At 38.9% G+C, this 22,520-nt stretch overlaps 1 protein-coding gene across 1 annotated transcript; it reads right to left on the bottom strand.

The window, feature by feature from the left end:
* Positions 1-4,010: 4,010 nt before the first annotated feature.
* Positions 4,011-22,207, bottom strand: ak2 (adenylate kinase 2). The gene is made up of 7 exons (XM_041809857.1): positions 22,030-22,207; positions 18,494-18,619; positions 16,310-16,420; positions 15,981-16,075; positions 11,996-12,068; positions 7,318-7,537; positions 4,011-4,232 (listed from the first exon to the last, which is right to left on the bottom strand). Exons 1-7 carry the CDS (start codon positions 22,126-22,128, stop codon positions 4,225-4,227), a joined length of 732 nt encoding a protein of 243 aa, XP_041665791.1. The 5' UTR covers positions 22,129-22,207; the 3' UTR covers positions 4,011-4,224.
* Positions 22,208-22,520: the final 313 nt, after the last annotated feature.

Consider the following 22,520-nt stretch of genomic DNA (forward strand, 5'->3'; position numbering starts at 1 on the left):
ATATTTTGCAGTGTTGGTTTTACCCTCTATCTCTGCAAGCCTTCATGGGCTGGCTGCTGAGAAGCACCCCCACAGCATGATGCTGCCACCACTGTGCTTCAAAGGAGGAATGGTGTGTTTGTGGTGATGTGCAATGTTGTGTCCAACATCCAATATCTGTGTCCAATATCTGAGGGCCCAAAAAACCATTTTGGTCTCAACAGACAAAAACGAGTCTCCTTCATGCCTGTTGGCGAATTCTAGTCAAGATTTAATACAAGTTTTCTTCAACAGTGGCTTTCACTTCGAAAGCTTTGACTGGTGAAGAACCTGGGCAACAGTTGTTGTGTACAGTCTCCCATCTCAGCAGCTGCAGGTTGTTACTCCTTCAGGGTAGTCATAGGTGTCTTGGTGGCCTCTCTTACTAATCTCCTTGCATGGTCACTCAGTTAGTGAGGACGTCCTGATCTAGGCAGATTTACACATGTGCCATATTCCTTCCATTTCCTGATGATGGATTTAACTTAACTGCAGTGGATCTTCAGTGCTTTGATTTTTATAACCTTTTTTCTGAGTGTCTTGAAGTGTTCTTTTGTCTTCGTGGTGTGATGGCAGCCAGGAAAACTGATTAACCAGTGGCTGGACCTTCTAGACACAGTTATCTTTAAGCTATAATCATGTGAAACACAATTCACTGCACTCCCCATTTCCCTAATTGTGAGACTACTAGCACCAATTGGCTGGACCTGAATTAGGTCGGTCATTTCAAAAGGGGGGGGTATACACACACATATATATATATATATATATATATATTTATATGTATTTATTTTTCCTTTTAACACCGTACCAAGCAGCTCTGGCACAGGGTTGATCAACAAAAATTAAGCAAAAATCCCTTTTTTGCTGAGAATAGTTGTGCACATTTAAATACCTACATGTCAGGTGATGTTTGCCTCTTACCTGCTGCTTCTTTGAATATTCTACTGTAATAAGGAAAAGCAGGGAGAAGGAGTTTGACAACCACCCCTTTTCTATTGTTCTGTATTTGCATTCATCAACAATGAGACTCTGCTTTGTTTAACAGCTGAGATTCAGAGTAACAGCACACAAAAGCATCTGTTCATTCTTTTGTTCTAATCTCCACAAAAGCCAGTGAAAGTGTCGTCTGATATCATCCTGATGTCTGCAAGACAAAAACTCAAGACACAAGTTAACTACGACTTGGTACAATGGTGAGGTACTTTTAATCTCCTTAACAGTGGTGTGAGATTCTGCCTTTCAAAATCCTCTTAATGTCTTTTTTATAGCCTGTTTTTCTTCTATAACTTGTTTAAAGTCCTCTTATGCTGTCCTAGTACGGTGGGATTAACCTGTGAGCTGCTGGCCCATGTGACCTCCAGATTATCGGGTAGTTGATTTCACACACCACACTGACTGTGAAGGCTGAGGGATTTTTTAAAAATCATTCAGTCATTCCCTTTAACTGGAAGCTGTCCAGCTTCCAGTTAAAGCCATTCATTGTCATCTGTTTTATTTATTCATTCATTTATTCAGTTTGTTTTGGCAAAAAACAAAGTGAATATGAATTACTTAGTCATTTTAAAGTAATAAGTGGTTATTTTCTAGTAATTTCTCCATGAATAAAGTGGCGATTATCTAATAATAAGATGGCATTTTACCAAATAATTCTTTGGTATTCTGTTGGTGTTTTACTTGGTAATTTCTCAGAAATAAGATGATAATTTTCTATCTATGTTACCTGATAATTCCAAGGTAATGTCTTTATTTTGGCCGACCAAATTAAAGTGTCCTCGAATAATTTTCAAGTAATTTTTAGGATTAGAGTAAAATACCACCTAATTACCAGGGAACTGCCACAATAGTAAGATGAATTACCATACTAATATACTGTATTAATATCACAATATTTCTGAGTTACTACTTGGTAAAATGCCAGCTTATTACTACGTAAGTACAGCTTATCCTTGATAATTACACTTGTAACTTTAAATTTACTAGGTAATTAGGGCCTACTAAAATAAAGTGTCAGCGATAAATCTCTAATGGATTCTCATAAAACTATTTAAATGCCTTTGATGAAATTTGCTGTGTAGACCTTAAAATACATCCTGTATTTCTAACTCCTTAAACACCTGCCTAACTGGAAAAAAAAACTGCATGACCCCTTCATTGATGTAATTTCAGGAGCATATAAGACCATTTCTTCTTTATGCAGGGATAGATAATGATCAGTATATTCATGATAATTCATGTTTACATATCAAGTATTTTGAGGGCACCCTTGATAATGCCATAGAAGTGCCACAGCACCCCTGTTAAAAAGACGGCCGTTTAAAATAGGATATAAACTGTTGAAAAATTGAGATATATCGCCATCACATGACGTCAGTACTGAAAAATATTCACCAACCTTTAAAGCAGGTATCTATTACTTCTGTGCTGTCGAGGGACGAGGCTATAACTTCAACATTTCAACATCCATTGAGCTGAGTGACGGCTGGCTTTATTGCCTGCAATCCTCTTAGCTGACTTAAAAGAAAAATTATTGCACTATGGCACTTTACCAAGCCTTTTATTTATATGTTGGGTGTGATGTGGTTGTTTTGTAAACCAATGTGTTATTTATGGAGCGTACTTTGTCTTTATGAGCGCTCTTTAATTCTGCATGCAAGAGTACCTTTTAAACTTTAATGCCCAAACAGGAGTGGTGCTCTTTATCTTGTGTTTTTTCATACTGTACCAGTAAGGCTTGGTATCTACTGGGCAGAAGTTAGTCCTTTAAAGTCCCTGTGAATTGAAATCCAAACTTCGTGTCTTAACACACCAGATATGTTGGAATATACAGTTGCTGTAAACATGTGAAATCACTGAGATCTGTGTGACTGAGTTTTTGTTTTAGAAAGTTTATCACTTCTTTCCTGGCTTGGTTTTAAATGAAGTGGGCAAATATAGGAGCTCATGACATCACCAGTCTTACTGGGGAATGACCCTGCCCCCCCGACACTACAGTGATATAAAATCGCCAAGCAGTTAATCTCAATCCAGTGTTCTTGGCTGATGTCACTGTCCTCATTTAAAGTTAACAGCCAGTTACATGCTGTTGTTTTTGTTCAGTGTGATGTAAATTCCCCATATCTATCAGCCATAGTGACTTACGAGTCAGTGAGAATATCATAAAATAAGTGCCATGAAACAGAAAATGTAACGCCCAAATTTGATGATTTCATGTACACCTAGTACCTCTTTTGAATCAATATACAGTATACTGATAATTATAACACATTTTTGCAGGTGGCTATTGGATTCTGAATAGTTTAAATATTAAAAAGCAGAATAATATTTTTGTCAGGGAAGACCTGTTAAAATAAGAGTGGGCTGCAAGGATTTCTAAGTGGGCAACCTGCTAGCCCAGGTCTTAGAGAGCCGGACGAGTGTTTCACAGAAGTACCTAGTTTATGAAATCACAGTGCGTCAGATAAAATCAGAGAGGGGTCTGAGGTCCTCCTCCAAGAAATTTAGAACATCCAATTCCCTGAGTTATGGAGACTATGTAGACCATTGGTTGTCTAGAAAACAAAGATTGGATCAGGACATGTCTTAGTCAAAGTGCCTTCTAATATTTAAGACCTCTCACTGGTAAAAATCTGACGTTTAGTGGCATTAATTTCAAATGTGGAATAAATGACTATTAACGTCTTTTCAAGGATCTGTAGGAGTCCTGATATGTATAAAAATGTCTCCATTGTTAAGTCGGTGCAAAATCACAAAAAATCATTGAAGGTCTCTTGTTAATGAAAAACTGGTTCTTTAGTTTTTTACGACAAAGCCCAAGGTTATCCTTTCGTCTTTGAGCGTTGTTGGACTAAAATATTAGAGCAAACCAAGCATTTAGTTTGTTTTCTGTCATCTAGCTTTCCTTCAAATTTTAAACAATATCTGCAATCTTCTCATCTAGAAACTTAAGTAACCAAGAAATAAGAAGATAAAACACATTGATCACAGAATGATAACAGTAGGAAAGCATGGGATTTATTGCAAGGGAAAACATGATGAAAATGACATTAAGTGCCGAAAAATAAGAGCTCCACAGCACCGCAAAGTTAACCATAATTTTTAAAGTCTCAGCATTCTTCCCAGTCTAAAATCCCCTCCCCTCCATGTGTCCACCCACCCGACATCTCTCCCTCCGCCCCCTCCGATGAGAATGGAGCAGCTCAGGATTCAACCAGCTGGAAGAGAAGGGAGAGAGGGGGAGAAAAGTTTGGGGTGAATTAAAGAGAAAAGGGTGCAAAGCATGACTTTTTAAACTTCTTTGGTCGTTGAAATGCTGGAAATATTCAGAGTGGAGGAGAAAAACATTAGCCTGTCCATCTCTAAGTGCTATTAGGCTGGTAAAGTGCACGTTCAAAAAATCTTATTAATGTAGGCATAAACAAAATGAGATTCTCTTCTAAATCTATACATTCACAGCGTTAAAAGGAACCAGACATCATTGAGCACAGCAGAGAATATGAAAGGAAATTTAGCATGAAATTGTCTGAATAAAAGGCTGAAATCTGCCCTCTGGGGCTGCTCAACATCTGCTATTGTTTTTCATCACAACAACCCCCGAGAGCATAGAAACACATCAGCATTCAGGAGAAAGTGCAGGTGACACAGTCTGCATGCAAGATGTTTCCACTCCACACAGACACCAGGTGACGACAGAGCTGAGGGAGAATTATAGGTCACAGAGGAGCAAAGGATTCAAGGACAAACCCTGGAAAGATCCATGCCAGAGTGTTCGGAGTTTATCAATATGTGAAAGGAAAACGGGCATTTCTGTGGAGGATTTAAAACATTTTTCACACACCTCTCTGCGCCTGCAGGCATAAATGAAAACCGTTTTTTGGGAGAATTAGGTCAAGCCAACAGAAGGAAAAGCAGGTCAAGAGGAGGACACCTTTGGGAGTTCACAAACAAAAGACTGAATAAAAACATTTCTGAGAGGGAGTTTTTCTGAAGGTTTGTGTCCAACATCCTTCAGCTCATCTCTTTGATCCAGATCACTTCACACAAAGCTGTGACGTCTGAAGCTGCTGGGAAAACCTGGCAAATCCACACACAAGGCGGAAACCTCCACTTTATCTCTTATCAGTAACATAAAGAGTTAAATTCTTCTTTCTGATGGGATGTTTGGGTTGGCCTCTGAACTACTGACAAATGGTCCAATTTTTTAAAATAAATTTAAACTAAGCATTAAATACAGAAGGCATTCTTCATTCCTACACCTTTAAACTTCACAGATTTTTTCCGAGCCCTTTTAGATATTCATAAAAGCACTGTGAAGGTTGTTATACCAGTTCTAGAGCTAGAAGGACAATCTTTTTATTACTTGTATATTTGTTACAAGCTGTTTGCATTAAAAAAAAAAGCGACCATTCTATTATTTGATATTTCATATTAATGTTGATAGAGTAAAGAGAGCTAAGATGCTAAAACAAGCGTATTATTTGGTTTATAAAGCAGCAGAGCTCTAAGGGGAGCACTATGGTTGTATTTAGTACCTTGAATGCTGCACAAGTTGTGTCACAGAAAAAGGAGACATCCCGGCTGAGTTGTAACAATTGCTGTTTGTTTCCCCCAAGATTAGCATGAAAATGCCAATACAAAACTGCTGCACTATTGCTGTTGCCTCCAAAAGGATTTTAAGACTTAGTTTGATATAAACAGATAACAGTAACATTTAAAATAGTCACATTTGGGGCAGATGTACCTTTGTGGCTATGCTCATATACCAAAAGAAATCATATTGATCCTTTAAGCTTGTATGAAAACCTATGAACTTTTACCAGTAACACAACGGGAGTTTTAAGGCTACCATTTCAACCATTGCATAAATGTTTCTTTTTCAGACAGAGGTCTAGCAAGGACAAACTGCAAATGAATGCACTAGTGTGAATAAAACAGTGAGAAGGATGTTTTTATAATTTTAGATCCAATTAAAAGATCTTTTTTTTCAACAAACCCCTTTTTTTATTTTACCATTTGACATTCTGGCCATTTCTGATTGGGTGCATGTTTGCTGCGTGACCGTTGCATGTCAGCTCTGGTTAGAACAGTCACTGTTTCATACCAGGCATGTGTGTGCCGGCTGTGTGTGATGTGTCTTGGAAAGATCAAAAAGTTGTTTTTGGTGATATTTGCTGTGATTCTTGAATAGCCTGTCTGAAGGCAGGGTCAATGCTGGTCTTGCAAACAGCAGCTAGCTTCACTGTTCTGTGCCTACAGTATACTCTCCATTTTCAATGCTTGAGATGTATATCAGCTGCATGAGAAGCTGCTCACGCTGCCAGACTGAAAGCACCGACTTCTTATCACGCACGCTGAAATGAAAATCAAGCCATCATGCAGCTGTTATGCAGCTGCCACGCACCCAGTCTGGAAGGTCACTATGGTCATATACTGATTCTAATACTCATCGCAGGTTCATGTCCCCATTATTTATACTGCCAGCTCTGCTTCCTTCTTGGAGAAGCAAATAGAAACCCTGAATCTCCTAAAATGTTCCAAAGATTTCCAGGCTGCATGTGTGAACACAAACAGCTGGACTTTTCACCCAGTCATCGTCCTAATTTCCAGCTCCCTGGGGTTTTTTTTGGCAGGAATGTGTTTTGAGCATATGTGTAAACACAGCAGGTAACATTCAGGAACATTCAATGAGATTGTCTTACATGTAATGAAACTGCTTCATTATGCTTTTTTGAACTGAATGTTCTTCTTTGAATGAGCATCAAAGGAGCAGGCTGTTGGAAATTTTCAGGAGTGCAAGTGTTAAAAGAGCTTGTGAATGACAAACAGAAAGTGAAGAGGAGAAAAGGTCAAAGTCATCGATTAAACAAGAGCAAACCTGTCCAGTAAGGGCAAACAATCTGCAACAAACATCAATATTTCTAAGCATCTATTGTTGAAAAGCATCTCTCTAAAACATGCAAAGCATCCTGCTCTGCTGAATGTCACAACTTTAAATGTCATTTCTATACGAAACAAGGCAGAAGCAGCAGCATGGAGCTCAGCGCTGGTTTGTTTGTGATTATCGATCAGTTCTACTTTAGCTCATTGTCTATCAGACTTGATTTTCTGATGCTTTAAATCCATTCTGTTTCTACAACAGGGATCACTCAGGCTCCTCTTCAATGTTAACACTTGCAAAGTTACATTTTGTTGCCACTGTGACACTTGATCAACTCTTGTATAATCTCCACCCTTGACAGAAGGAAGAACCCGCCGAAGGAAGGAAAAAAGTGTTTTAAATGAAGAGCACTTGGTCTTTACAGGCAGTTGCGCGTGCCGGAGCTTCCGTGGCGGCGGTGAAGGCAGCTACGATGGAGGCAAAGACGACATTTGGGCTCTTGGCGGCATCGATGGCCGTGTGCAGACCCTGAGCTCTGTAATACTCCACCAGAGGGACAGTCTGACGATGGTAGGCGTCCAGGCGGGAACGCAGTGTCGTCTCGTTGTCGTCGCTGCGACGGATGAGCGGCTCACCTGTCAGCTGAGAAATGAGAAGACAAAAAGAGAAGGACAAAGAGAAAAAAGGGTGAAAGGAAGTAAATGACAAGGTAAATCATGAGCAACAATACGTGCAGTTTTTGTAAACAGTTTTATCAGAGTTCTGTTTCTTCACAACAGTCTAATCTTTGTTCAGACGTCATTTCATCCCTCTCACTCCCCTTCTCTCAAACTGTATGAGTCAACAAAACAAGAGCCTCAGGAAACAAAAGCCTCCTTTCAGCTATAGGGGATTCTTTCTGGCACTATCTGCAGGTTATGTTCCTCCTGGAGGAGTAAATAGTTTCACACGTTACACATGTAAACAATGCAGCCCTGGAGACAGAGGGATATGAGTAGGAGGTGTTAGAGACAGAGAGGATCAGTGGAGGTAGATCATTTCCATAAACACCGTGTTTAAAATTATTATGCAAATATTGTTCCCTGATTTTCCTAAATAGTCGGTGTAAATTACAGTCACTTTAATTTTCAAGTCATCAACAGTTAGAGCATAACTCAAATTTGATTGAACAACCCTCCCAATCATAATTTTTTTTTTTTTTCAAAAATAAAAAACTCAAAATGGACTGTTCCAAATCATTATGCACAACAGAGTTTCAAAATATTTAATAGGTTGTAAAGAACTGAAAATGGCCATTTGTTGAATTTGCAACATTAGGGGGTCATATTCACTGAAATCAAAAGCTATTTCAATCAAAAACATCTTAACAGGCCAAGTTACATGTTAACATGGGACCCTTTCTTTGATTTCACCTTCACAATTCTTGAATCCATTGAACTTGTGAATTTTTGGAGTTTCTGCTTGAATTTCTTTGCTAGATGTCAGAATATCCTCCCAGATCTGCTGCTTTGATTTAAACTGCATCCCACCCTCATTGATCTTTAGCTTGAGGATGCTCCAGAGGTTCTCAGTAGGGTTGAGGTCAGGGAAGGATGGGGACCACACCATGAGTTTCTCTCCTTTTTTGTCCATAGCAGTCAATGACACAGAGGGATTCTTTGCAGCCTGAGATGGTGCACTGTCAAGCATGAAGATAATTTGGCTACGGAAGGCACGGTTCTTCTTTTTGTACCATGGAAGGAAGTGGTCAGTCAGAAACTCTAGGGTCCCTGAAGGTGTGAAAACGACCTTGGCAAAGTATATAAAATGGCCCACCAGCTCTCTCCCTATGATTATGGCCCAGAACATGACTCTGCCACCTCCTTGCTGCCGTCACAGCCTTGTTGGGACATGGTGGCCATCCTCCAACCATCCACTACTCCACCATCTAGACCATCCAGGGTTGCATGGCACTCATTAGTAAACAAGACTGTTTGAAAATGAGTCTTCATGTATTTCTGGGCCCACTGCAATCGTTTCTGCTTGTGAGCATTGGATAGGGGTGGCTGAATAGTAGGTTTATACACGACTGCAAGCCTCTTGAGGATCCTACACCTTGAGGATCATGGGACTCCAGAGGCCCCAGCAGCTTCAAATACCTGTTTGCTGCTTTGTAATGGCATTTTGGCATCTGTTCTCTTAATCTGATGAATTTGTCTGGCAGAATCTCCACGAACCCGTCTGTGCTCTGAATCAGCCACAAATTTCCTCACAGTATGATGATCACACTCAAGTTTTCCTGAAATATCTAATATTTTCATTGCTTGTCCAAAGCATTGCACTATTTGATGCTTTTTGGCAGCAGAGAGATCCTTTTCCTTTCCCATATTGCTTGAAAACTGTGGCCTGCTTACAAATGGGATCATCCTTCTTAAGTAGTTTTCCTTTAATTGGGCTCACCTGGCAAAATAATTATCACAGGTGTCTGAGATTGATTTCAGTGATCCAAAGAGCCCTGAGACACAATACCATCCATGATTGAAAAACCTAAAACTGAATGTTTATGACACTAAAATCAAATTTGCATAATAATTTGGAATGTGGGACTAAGTTAGAACTGGAATTCTATTCATGAAACATTAGATAATGCATTCAAAACAGAGATGCTCCTATTCCACCATCAATCAGCTGAGTCTGATTTCAGATGTTTTCCTGGTCTGCCCTGCCCACACTGATTTACTTTCTTTTAAAAAAAAGACAACTTCTGACCTTTTTTTTAATAGATGCCCAGTTTGATGTTGATAATATAATACTGGCTTTTAGTTCAATTTCTATTTTTCAAAAAAATCTCCTAAACTTTAGCAGGTCACGTCACAAACAAAATCGATTCAAATAAAACACTAACACTCTCACTATCTCTGTTTTTTAAACATTACTCATACAACATAGAAGTGTCCTTCTGTACTCTCTTCAGCTGTTCTCTCTGACTACTGAAGGAATTATGAATTATCCAACAAACAACAATCAGAGTTGTTTCATTCAGCCAGGGCTTAGAAACTTTCACCTGACTGCTTCTCCACTTCTCAATGCCTCAATGAATAGGATTTGAATTATCAAAGAGTTTTTAACCATTTTCTATCTGCTTATAATCAATATTAGTCTAGAATATTTCCTGGTCACCTGACCAAAGCTCAATCTTTTAAACCACAAGCTTACACAGTGAGGTTTTAACATTTAAGACAAGATTATTACCAGATTATTGTAAATTATATAACCCAACAGCATGCCATGATCTCCAGCCTGCAGGCAAAAGGGAGACAGTGGGAGCGTGCAAACACATGAGCAGTTTGGACACGTTAGAGAGGAAAGGGAAACCTCAATTTTTAACCTGAAATGTTTTTCCTCTGCTGAAGAGCACCTGGCTTGTGTGTGTGTAGCAGAATGTTGTTTGTCTGAACAGCCCTGTCTGTGCTGCAAAGGGGGAAAAAGTACAAAACTGTTGTACTCAAGAAAAGGTGCAGTTATTCTGGATAAAGCTTAGTTAAGTAAACATAAAAGTACTGATTTCAAACTATACTAAAAAAAAAGTAAATGGTACCCAAAAAAAAAAAACTACTCAGTGACAGTAAACTGAGTAAATTAATTTCCACCTCTGCAGAGCTGAGCACTCTGGTGTTGTTTATTCACTTTGTGTAGGGCATAAAACGGCATCAAACAGCTCACCTATGTGCATCCATAATCAGCGGATAAATCTGTAATATACAAGAGGACTGGCTGGTCATTAGTCTTCGCTTAATTGGCCCAAAATCGGCTAATTCTAGTCCTCAGCTGTCTATCTGTGCAACTTTATTCAAAACACAAATACTCCTGAACTTTTAGATTCTTTATGGGCAACATCCTGTAACTGAAAAAAGCAGAGTGGTACTAAACAGCTGTAGGTGTTTTTGGCAGCAAGGGAAAAAATACATTACTAAATGGTGGGTAAATCTAGTGGCTCCCACATAGGAAAGTTGGTATGAAATTTTTTAGAAACACTTAAAATGGAGAAAAGGATTTATTATTAAACGATCCAGAAAGAATTTCTATGAATGAGTAGCTGATGAAAGTGAGAGCTGTTTACACATTCCTCTTTGCAGATGTGGTTCTGTTTGTCACTTCAGACTGGGGACTCCAGCAGGAACTGGGGTGGTTTTGCAGCTGAGTAAAAAGTGGTTGGGATGAGGGTCAGCACCTCCAAGGCCATGGTTCTCTAAAGGCTGGCTCAGGCTACACAAATTTTTAATACTAACACTCACTGTTCACTCATTTTGCAAAAAATACTGACTTAAATAAAAGGTGTACGTTTTAATTTGATCTTTAGGATTAAAATATAAAAACTAGAGTACCTGTATGAATAAATCTATAAATTAGTATTTACAGTATATGTTATTCCTAGTGTACTTTGGCTGCATAAAAGATTCAGCTTCACTTCATTAAACTCTGCAATCATCAGACAGCAGCAGACACACATGCTGATAAATCTGCAGCATGTGATTGGAGAAGCAGCATACCAGAGCACAAAGCCATTAACGACAGACGCATTGAGCTATAAATTTAGCTGATGATCATCTACACAATAGCCTCACTCATATAATATATGACCTTATCTCTGCTTTATCTAATACAAGTCTAATTATTTCCTTTGGGCAATCTTTTAAACACAGCTGGACTAACTGAGCTGTCATTGGCTTATAAACACTGTAAATCATAACATAAATTAATCACCCACCCATTTCAAGAACAAATTTCTTCTGATAGGCCACAACAGCCATAAAAGACATCATAGCAGTATTAATTTCTATGATCTACATCTCTAATTTTCTAATCTCAGTGTCTTTCCATGCAAATCTTCCCTTTGATAACAGAACAGGATTTAATGGGATGAATCAGAGAATGACGTCTTTTTGTCCTTGCATTTAATTAAGAGTTAATGTCCACTGCAGTTTATGTCTTCCAGTGACGTCAGAGCACTTTGTCTAAAACCAGCTGATTGTCACCGATTTCCAGCCTGGAAAGGATTTTAGGTAGGAGGCAGTTTAGCCAGAAGTGGTTCCTAAGTGGGTTGATAGTGAAACTACTTACGTCATCTTTCATGGGCTCTTTGGGGGGGTTGAACTCCTCGTGGTAGGAGCGTCCACTCGGCTGATGAATTAGTCTGGGGAAACAGAGGGGAGACAGTGAGGGGGGACGGGACAAGGACAGAAAAGGAATCAGAAGTGAGAGCAGAAGAGGAGGAGGACGGATGAGGGCTAGGCAGCAGTGGTGACTCACTAACTACTTAACTATCCTTTTTCACATCCCACACGCTGCCCTTGTCCTACTTGGGCCTGAAAAGGCAGCAGCCAGTCTCGTCCTCCTCACAAAGGACCCCCACAGTCAGAGAAACGGCTCTTTCCTCACTAACTGTGTCTTTTATTCAGCGTGGTGTACAGATAAAATAGTGTTGTTATTGTGGAGAAGGAGGCCAAGCACTACACTGCAACAACAGACACCATGAACACATTTTCTAAAAAGCAGCAATGCTCAGATGGCTCAGTTCTGCCTGTTTAATGTGTGGGTCAGCTTCAAATGAGAGCACAGCGTGTTATATCAAATTGTTTCAAAACAGTTATGTAAATAATGATTTGTTGCACAGTGGGGGCAGACAGGCTGAGAACATGGAAATGTACCAGAGCACAACCAGACAGCCAATTAAGTTGTTAAACTTCCTCTTCACTTTTCTTTTTTGCCTCAACCTGTAGAGCTTACATAAGTGAACCAGTGCCAGGTCACAGCAGAAAGTAGAACAGAGAAAATAATCAGCACTGAACGCTCAAAGATGTGAAGAATACCTGCAGGTTGTTGGACCTGGCTGGTTTCAATCTTGGTTAAACAGAAACTAAAAAGGAAACTGGACTTCCTTCTCATTCAGAGGCGACTCATTCAGACCAACACTAGATTAAAAACAGAGGTAGATGAGCCCTGAAATGGTATCATGTTGGTTTAACTTTAGGGTCTAAATCCTAGTTTCATGTGACATCATACTATATATACACCCCCTTGGAAATAACCCGTGTATGTGAATATCACAAAGTCTCACAAAGTCTCACAAAGGATATGATTTTGACTCAAGTTTAGTTAGCTTGGATTTGTTGTTTTTCCCATGATCACTAGGGGTGAGGGAAAAAATCGTTACAGCATAGTATTTCGATATTTTTCGCAGCGATATATATGGTAGTATTGATTTTTAAAAAATTAATTGCAAATATGAACTGAAGTCTATAATACTGGATAAATAGCATCAGTTGCTTCTCTGTCCACTTGATGATGCTGTTTGTCCAGCGAGGTCGGAAGAGGTGATGGCCATACAGCAGGAGAAAGTTAGTACAACCAATATGGCAGCACCGGGGAGAGGTCATTAGGAATGCAAGCAGGGCACAAACAACATGGACATGACTCATGGGGTTTGAAAGGAGTGCTGCAGGAAAATAAAATACTGCGGTAATGCGATAAAAATGAAGGCAAGGCTAATGCTAAATCAGCTAAACAGTTGAAAAAAAGGTATAGATAGCAAAAAATCACATTATAACACAATACTCTGTGTATTGCAAAATATTTGAAATTGCAATAATATCGAATCATGGCAGAAGTATCGTGACAATATCATACCATGGGGCCACTCGTGATTCCCACCCCTAATGATCACACTACTGTAACACATATAAATAAAGACTATCTAAAGCTTACCTTACACTAAGCCAAACATGCAAGAGTATAATCAACAGATTTCAACAAAATATGGGGACTGTTTCCTTAATGCTGGAAAAGATGACTTCATTTTTTTTTTTTAAAGATCTGTTTTTGGCTTCCTCTGCCCCTATCGGACAGAGGAGGACAGTGGACAGAGCCGGAAACAGGGACGAGAGAGTAGCAGAGCCATGTGGGACATGGCCACAGGCCGGACTCGAACCCAGGCAGCTTGCGAACATGGGGTGCTCTGTAAACCACTAGGCCATCTGCACCCCCGGAAAAGATGACTTTAAAACACACTTTTTCATCAATATTCTTTCAAGTTTCAAAGCCTTAGAAACTCTGACCGTATCATTCTAGCTCTACCGGTCTCTCTTCTTCCATCAATGACTGTTTTTAGAGCTTTTCAGTGATTGTTTACGTTTCTGCTGTTAAATTATTGATATACTGTGTCTAGTAATTGGTTAATGTGCAGGTTGATGTGTTTCGCAGTATGTCAAACTTTGCTATAATGCACTAAAATGCTGATTTTTTTTGTTTTTATGTGCAACTGCTTTTTAAAATTATTATTCTAAAGCGTTACAAACCATGGCCCTCAATATCAATTTAATGAATATCAAGACACACTGGTCAAAAGACATGAAGGAACAAGTATGAACATATGGACAGAGAGCTTTTAATCCTTACTGTTCAACCTTCACGCTGCTGCCTTTTTGCTGTTTTCTAGGGCAGCCTTTAATAACAATGAGTCTGTCTGAGTGGTTGAAGACATTTCTTCTTTTCCTCAGTTATTTTGGTCACATTTCTTACACTGACCCCACTTACTGTGAGAAGGTGGGGCTGACACAGACGGTCTACGTACAGACAGCATTGCTGTAATTGTGATTAATCGTTACATAGACGAACAAAAATATAAAATAGAATGATTAAAATTGAAAAAATCTAACTAGACAGCATAGACTGGACAAATACATGTCTAAGGCAATGTGTTTTCCAAAATCTAAGACCTGTCACTGGTAAAATTAAGACTTTTTAAGACGCTTTATGGCCTTTAATTTCAAAAGTTCAACCTAAGGCTTTTTAAGGCTCTGCAGCAACTGTTATGGGCTAAACCCCGGGTAAGTAAACAATGTCAAAACTCTAGCCCTAACATCCAGTGTATTAAAGAAAAGAAGAAGGAAAACAGGACTGGTTTTCAGTATGGAAACACAAGCTGGGTAAGCTCACCTACACGCCGCTGTCGTCAGGGCCTCCAGCCTAGTTCGTCCTGCTAGCGTGGTGTGAATCGGCGAGCCCAAGCTTGCTTCCAGTTCAGTTTTAGTTCGGTTGGGTAACAACTCAAAAACAAACACTAGTTTCATTCAAGTCTGTGGGAGTTTGGTTGCTGTAGAGTCCTAGTTGGCATCTTCTTCTCTGTGGCAGCGTTCCCCACTACCTGAGTCTTCTGACATCATTTAAAGGTGACACAGTCGCAGCTTCGCGCACACTGCTGTCATGGTGCATTCAAGACGGTCGGACATCTCAACACAGCTTAACCCAATGTTTATTTCCCACATGAAAACCAGTCCAAAACAATTTACAAAGAAAAGAAAGGAAAGGAAGAGGGACTCTATCATGCTTATTCCTAACAGCAACCCTGATCAAAACAAGGCTATTGTGAAATGTCTAGTCATCCAACAAGTTGAACATGCAGATTCCTGTCCAGTTTACCTCAGCTTTTTTAAAATTGCGAAATTTGGCATTCATTCTTGCTCTTTATTTTTCTAGCATTTTGGATTAATCTGACAATGCAAACTTACAGCATACCAAAGAAGTAACCTTAAATTTCTTCAAGATTTCTGGTGCAAAAAAAGTACTAGTGGCCTTTCTCAAGATCCTCTGCATCTCTTCTAACACTGTGACAAGCAGACATTACTACAGAGTCCTGTATTATTTACTATAAGTAAGCGTGGGTGAGATGAGATGTTCTTTCTTTTTTACTTTGATAATCTGAAGTTGTTGTTGTTGAAACATTTCTGCCACGTTTCATCAGGAACGACTCGAGGACTTCTTTAAGGATTCAACCTGCGACCTTCCAGCAGCGGGACGCTCGTCATCGCCTTCAGGCCACCATCTGCTAATCACACGCTTTCACGCTCCACTTCTCTCCAGCATTATCCGTCCCACACTCCTCTGTTTGCATCTATCAATCTACCTGCCCAGGTGGATTTAACACGCTAACAGAATGAGGAGATCTCATCCAAAAGATAAAGTGCCACAGGGAGAAACCAAAAACCACAGGGAAATACAACAGACTGAATCTTTTCTCTGCTCCTGAATAATTGATTCTCCCTCCTACCTGCCACAGATCCTGCGGACCAACAGAGAGTCATCCACGGCAAACTCGATTACAGAGTCCAGTTTCTCGTGTCTCTTTACCAACAAGTCATCCAGCTGGAGAAGAGACAAACACAGATGGTGTCAAGCAATGGACGTTTTTGAAATCGATCACTCATTTCACAAGTAATCAACTTTTTCTTTCTCTCTCTCTTCAGATACAAACATACAAAATCGCCATCAGTGTCAGCTGTTAAGTTATTTATGTACAGAGTAACTATGCTGATCAATCAATCTCTCTCATTTATGTTGCTGAAAGCAGAAAGCAACATCATCACATTGAATCCTCACCATCTCTGCTTGTTTGACTGTGCGAGGGAATCCGTCCAACAGGAAGCCATTCCTGCAGGCCGACGTGTCGAGGTTCTTCTCTATGAGCTCCACCACCATCTCATCACTGACCTGCAGGCAAACACAGATAATTCTTTCATTTATCTCTACAATGACTTTAATCTGCTACATCCTGCACAGTAGCAGCTCTGCTCAGAAACCACGTGAGGAGAGAGTCAACAATGCTAAAGCTCTTTTTACACAGCCAGCTGAAGGCCTTTATTCTGCCTGTTCACAGCTATTTCTGATATGTGAAATGCAGCAGATGTAGCTGAACATCAGACACTAACAGAGGAGATCTGACAGAACTTTAAAAAACATATACAGAATTATTCAGTCAGTGTCTGTTAGTTTTGACAGTTAAGATTGAAGACTATTCATACATTATATTTACTCACTGTAAGGTTTATCATCTTTAATTATGTAAGTCTACTATTTGTAATTTTACACACCGTCTGATCATGTGTGCTTCTTTTTGAAAATTGTTGGAAATGTTGCCTTCCTGAAAGGAAAATCTCTACCTGTGATGAAATAAGTGTTTGGAATGCAAATATGATCAAATTAATCCTGCAAGTGTAGGAAATGATTTCTCTCTCATATGATTTGTAGCTGAGAGAACTGGCTAACATCTTACAACTGGAGAGGCTTATTATCAAGTTTATTATAGCAGAAAGATTTATTGGTGGAAGTTTTTATCTCTACACTTGTTTATACAGTAAATGTGCATCAATATCAGCAAACATGGGAGTGAACAACAAGGGGAGATCGGCCATTTTAACACAGCAGAAAGACTTCAGAGGAAAAAAAGTTGTGCAATAGGTGTAAAAAAAAGCACACATTCAAGAAAGTGTATTCCAAAGTACTTTGCAGAGCAACAAGCTCATAGACAGCATTAATGGCTGTTCCTGCACGTATACAACAGCTTTAACTACCAACAGCAGCCTTTCAACTCTGATCATGATTACAAAAGTGTCAAAATGAAACCAAAAGTTGCTCATCTTCAACTGCTATAATTACCAGTAACTGTCCTCTCCATTTTATTATCATCTAAACGTGGCCTTGCACCTAACGACTTTTCGTGCGATTTCAAAGTTGCTGACAAAATTACAAAGTCGGAGTAAAATCCTGGGAGTCTCGCTAAAATTGCATTGTACTCCCGTGATCTCAGTTGTTAGGTGTAAGGTGGTCGTAAGACTCGATCCGAGCAGTATTAAGGTGGTCTTTCTTCAGTCTTGGCGTTAGGATAATATCAAACGTTTGAAATTGTAGTAAGTCTGGTCATGTGATAACTGGGTTTTTCAGTGACACAACTGTCATCCACAACCAATGGGAGCCAGTGTTGTGTGTAAGCACATTAAATCACGTCATTTTCTACACAAGAACGTGTGTGTAGATCAATCTAGAGCTGAATGTCCGCTCAAAACTCAAGAGATTGAAAATGTTTCTGTTCAGAGCTTCAGCCATATCTCTGCACCTGTGTCTTTGTGTGCCTGGTCCGTCAATTCATTTCAGGATGACATGACAGGTACGGTAAACTTCCATTAGGTTTTTCAAAGTAAAAGCCCGATCAGTTTGTTTCTGTGGTGGGACTACTCGCGTTTTCATATGGTACTTATATTCTGAAGTGTTTCTGGGATAGTCCTTCGGTTGCTGCAGTAACATGCAAAATCGCTTCGGTGTTTAACTTTCCTTTTGTTTCTACTCAATGTAAATGATTTAAAAACATCAGATTATAAGAGATTAATTTATAATCCGATGTAATCTACATCTTATTCTCTGCCTAAAATTTGCTGTTGTGAATTTCCATCTACAGAGAGGTGTGTACCAATCTAAATCATGTCAAATCAATCTATTTTACCACAGGTGGACTCCAATCAAGGTGTAGAAACCTCTCATCAAGGATCGAGAGAAATGGAAGGCACCTGACATACATTTCAGGTATGAATACTTTCTGAATGCAACATATATATTTTTAAGTTTTCCTTTCAGCAAATATAGCCAGAATAAAAGAGTGAAAACATGAGACATGTTGTCATGTGGGACTGAACATGAGGAGCTGTAATGTCAACAGGGCGCCTCAGAGAGGACAGAGGGTCAGACAAAGACAAATATGCACAGAGCATGAGAGGATGAGCAGAATGTTACCAGTTTTCCGGCGTCCATCGTCTCCTTCAATCTCTTGCCGAGCTCTGAGCCCGAAGCCACCATGGCCCTCAGCATGTCTCCTGTGGCCAGGTGGCAAACACAGTACTTTTCTGCCAGCCGAGGGGCCTGCGGAGAGAAGAAGAGACCATTCTTGTTCAAATTAATTTAATAATGATTTAAGTTTTACATTATCACCTCCTACCAGACAAATGACGGTTAAGTTTGGCAGAGGATTTTAAACTCAGCCTGCCCACTGCTCTGACAGAGAGCCAACCACCTGCACTGCTGCCCTGAAAGCATGAAAGAAAACTGTTTGCTTTGGCTGCGAGTTTTCAACAGAGGGGATTATTTATTTGCAAGCAGTAATTTACCAAAGTAAAACTTTATAGTCGTGCAGGCCAATTAAATCCTTTTCAATGAAGCTAAATAATGAGGTGAAAGCTCAGCCTGTTAGTTTTGACAATTAAGCTGATTCTTGTTATATAAAAAAAATAATAACAAATAACATATAGGTTTAGTTGTGCTTAAGTAATCCTTTCAATAAAGTTGAATTGTGTAAATATTTTACCTAAAATAACAGCTTCAAAATATTTTGATGTCACACTGACTTGTAGTAAGAGCCTCTTCTATTCCCACTTTTCATCTCAAATACTCAGGATATTGCTGTCAGTTGATCTGAATTAGTGTGTAGCTTTGTTTTTTTGACAGGCAACAGAAAACTAAGAGCTCTATGGAATTACCTTATCTCATCAATACAGTCTGCACTCCTCTTTACTACAACTGTCCTAAAAGACAATTTGTAGATTTTTTTTTTTAAGATTATGAGGCAAAAACAAATCCATTTAATTACAACGTTTAGGCTATGAAAAAAAATCACAATCACAAGTATTGTACTAGTAATAAACAAATAAACACAATCTATAGGTGAATCCCCTTCAGCCCATACAATAAGTATGGCTGATCTACCTGAAGCACTGGTTTGACAGGAACAGATCCCTCTTAACTTTCACCTGAATGCAAGACAATGCCACCTAAATAAATGATGGTCACTGCTTGTTCTGGTCTGAGACAGTTCACCCAAGTTTGTTTTACAAACCTTAGCACCAGCATAGAAGAAGAATTGCACTTACAAATATCAGCACATTTTATAATAATCTACCTTTACCATTGCTTTGCTAAAATTTTGATTACCTTTTTATTGATTATTTCTAAAATTAGGCATAAATAAAGCTGACAGGTGGACATTGAGATCGCAAGTCTATCATGAAATATCATGTAAAATAAAAGGGGGTAATCTGTTCAGTCTCTCAATATCAACAGTTGAATCATCTATCTATTCTGTTATTGGTGTAGTTGTTTAGTCCTAAATGACTAATGACTCCCACCTCTCTTCCATCTGTGTTTTCAGTTTTTCCATTCTAAAGAAGTCCTTGCAAACTTACTGCTATCAAAAGCATTTTTACCATACCTGACCCTTTAATATACAGCTTCTTCAGAGGAGTTTAATTATATCCCAAACTAATAAACAACTGATAAATAAATGCCAAAAATCATGGTAACACTCATACCTGTCTCTACAAACTGCATCTTAAAATTGTTTGTTTAGTCATAACAACAAACATACATCACACACATATGTCAGAGCTTAAGAAACAGGAAACAACTTTATTTTGACATTAAGATTATGTTCAATTAATCTAATAAATGCATTTTTATTGACCTTTTGTGACTGATAAAATATTGAAGGAAAAGAAAACTCTGGCAACACTTGTAGTTTAGAGAGCATTTTTATTAGACCACAGGGTCATCAGGGTCATCCACAAGCTTTCTGTTTCCTTCAGGACTTGATTCATCCTCCCTTCATCTTAGCAGTTGGTGAAGTTGTTCCAGAAATAAGCTTATCTTTTTTGGGCCTGATGATAAATAAGGCATTAATGAGGAGGTTTCAATTGGAAATTCATTAGGGCTGTCAAAAGATTAAAAACTTTAATTGTGATTAATCTCAGGACTTCTGAAGCTGTAGCGATTGATCGCACTTTTATATCCCATTCTGAAATTCCACTATTTTGCATTTAAACCTGTTTTTAGTGTCTGGGTTTTTCTTACGTCTTAAACAAATGATCATTGACTTTCAGTTTGGATAAAGACCTGCTTTATCTGTAGATTGAAGTCTATAACATGAACTTAAGCACAGAAAAAGGAACTTGTTATGGATTGAAAAGGAAATAAGTGAACAGTAGAAAGGTAAGTGTTTGATAACACAAGGTTCAGGTGACTTTTGACATGTCCACTGAGCTTTCTGTGAGGTTTTATTACATGACCGAGACATTCAGGTGCAGTGGTGGACTTATTTTACATCACTGTGGCTGCAGGGAGACGCTGTAGTGGCTGCAATAAGTGTGCGATTAATGACCATTGAAAAAAATCAGTGCAATGGTAAATCCTAGTCGATCATGTTTATGCAATTTAACAGGCTTCAACCGTTTCATCTAATCATGAATAGAAGACAAATCAATTTTGTATAACATGTGTTATTATTTCTTCAAATTTCTGTAATGTGCATGTAAAACTGTTTATAGGTGTATTAGATGAGTCTCCAATTGACAAAAGTAGAAACAAACCTATTATCATAAAAAGATAAAAAAGCTTACATTTGGAAAACATGAACATAACACTTTAAAGCTGCAAACTGCTTTACTATCTTAGATAAAAGTAGCAAACTAACACAATTTACAATTGGGACTGTCATAATGAACGAGTTAGACTTAAACTTCATATAATCAATAAAATTGAAGGTCAACACCTGAACACAATCTATGTTACAGATAAGCACGGGATGAAACCGTAATAAAAGCGTTATCAATGTTTAAGTGTAATTAAGGCCGTTTGCTCAGATGGATGCCCCTCATAAACACCTTTATTGTTCACTTTAGTACTTTACTCAACGATCATTAAAACTGGTCTATCTTATATTTCTAATACAATTAGTATTCTAACTTATTTTCTGCATATATTGTATCTTATTATATGTGCACCCTAATTTTCAAACCTCACATGCATTTCTATTATTCCATTAACATTCAGAATTGATATTATTATCACACTACAACACCAAGCTGTCCTGTTTAGCTTTGTATTACTTATACATCTCCTTCCTCTATACTCAGTCTGCACATATAAAATCCTATTCTGTTTTATTCTGACTGTTTTTGCACTACCATGTTCACTCCTGTGAATAAAAGCGGCTAGAAAGTGTACCATGTCACTTTATTTACTATTGAATACAAAGAATGTTAGTTGTATATACCTCCTTTCCTTTTAAATGTATTTATTTAATTTAACTTTTCAATTCTACATACATAAAAGAACATAAAAAGCTTAATCTAAACAGACATCTGCTGTACTTTCATAGCCGGAGTGGGCTGGTCACTGAGCTTTAGCTAACACTCCTACCGACCATGCGCTTTACGCTGATACCGCTAACGGCTAACTGCTACAGCTAGCTTCATTAGCTCGTCAGGGAATCCCTCTCTTACCTGAGTTCCCTTTCCAGCCCCGGGAGGTCCGAGCAGGATGGCACGGATACCATCCTGCATATCGGCTATAGCTTCCTTCAGCTGCGTGCTAGGGGCCATGTTTGGACCGGGGCAGCAGCAGAGCAGAAACTTTACTGAAGTCTGTCAGTGTCGTCCTGGTGACACTTCAGCCAAGTTGGCCAGGAAAGGAAATGAAACCGCCCCCTTCTTTGATATCACGATTAACTCCCGCCCACATGTGGGGAATGCGGCGTGTGATTGGTCCATAGATTGTTCCGTCAACCATTGTTTGCGCTTATTGGATAAATATATACAACGCCTCATTGTGCAACATCCGCCAAGGGCTTTAACCCGGAATACTGAGTAGGGAACACCCAAACTCATTTTCTATCTAGGGCTATCACATTCTTTCTACAGTCGATGCCTATCACCTATCTTTATTTTTTCTAAGGGGTAACATAATCGTTTGGCATTTTTAAATGTTATTATTT

The sequence above is a fragment of the Cheilinus undulatus genome, linkage group 16 (genome assembly GCF_018320785.1).
Source record: "Cheilinus undulatus linkage group 16, ASM1832078v1, whole genome shotgun sequence".
NCBI classification, from domain to species: Eukaryota; Metazoa; Chordata; class Actinopteri; order Labriformes; family Labridae; genus Cheilinus; species Cheilinus undulatus.

Bases quoted from the DNA above. Each gene is read 5' to 3' on its own strand.
- ak2 (XM_041809857.1), bottom strand. From the start codon at position 22,128: ATGGCCCCTAGCACGCAGCTGAAGGAAGCTATAGCCGATATGCAGGAT. The intron at 18,620-22,029 runs GTAAGAGAGGGA...TTCTCTCCGCAG, and splicing joins GGGCTGGAAAGGGAACTCAG to GCCCCTCGGCTGGCAGAAAA. The intron at 7,538-11,995 runs GTAAGTAGTTTC...CTCATTTCTCAG, and splicing joins AAGAGCCCATGAAAGATGAC to CTGACAGGTGAGCCGCTCAT.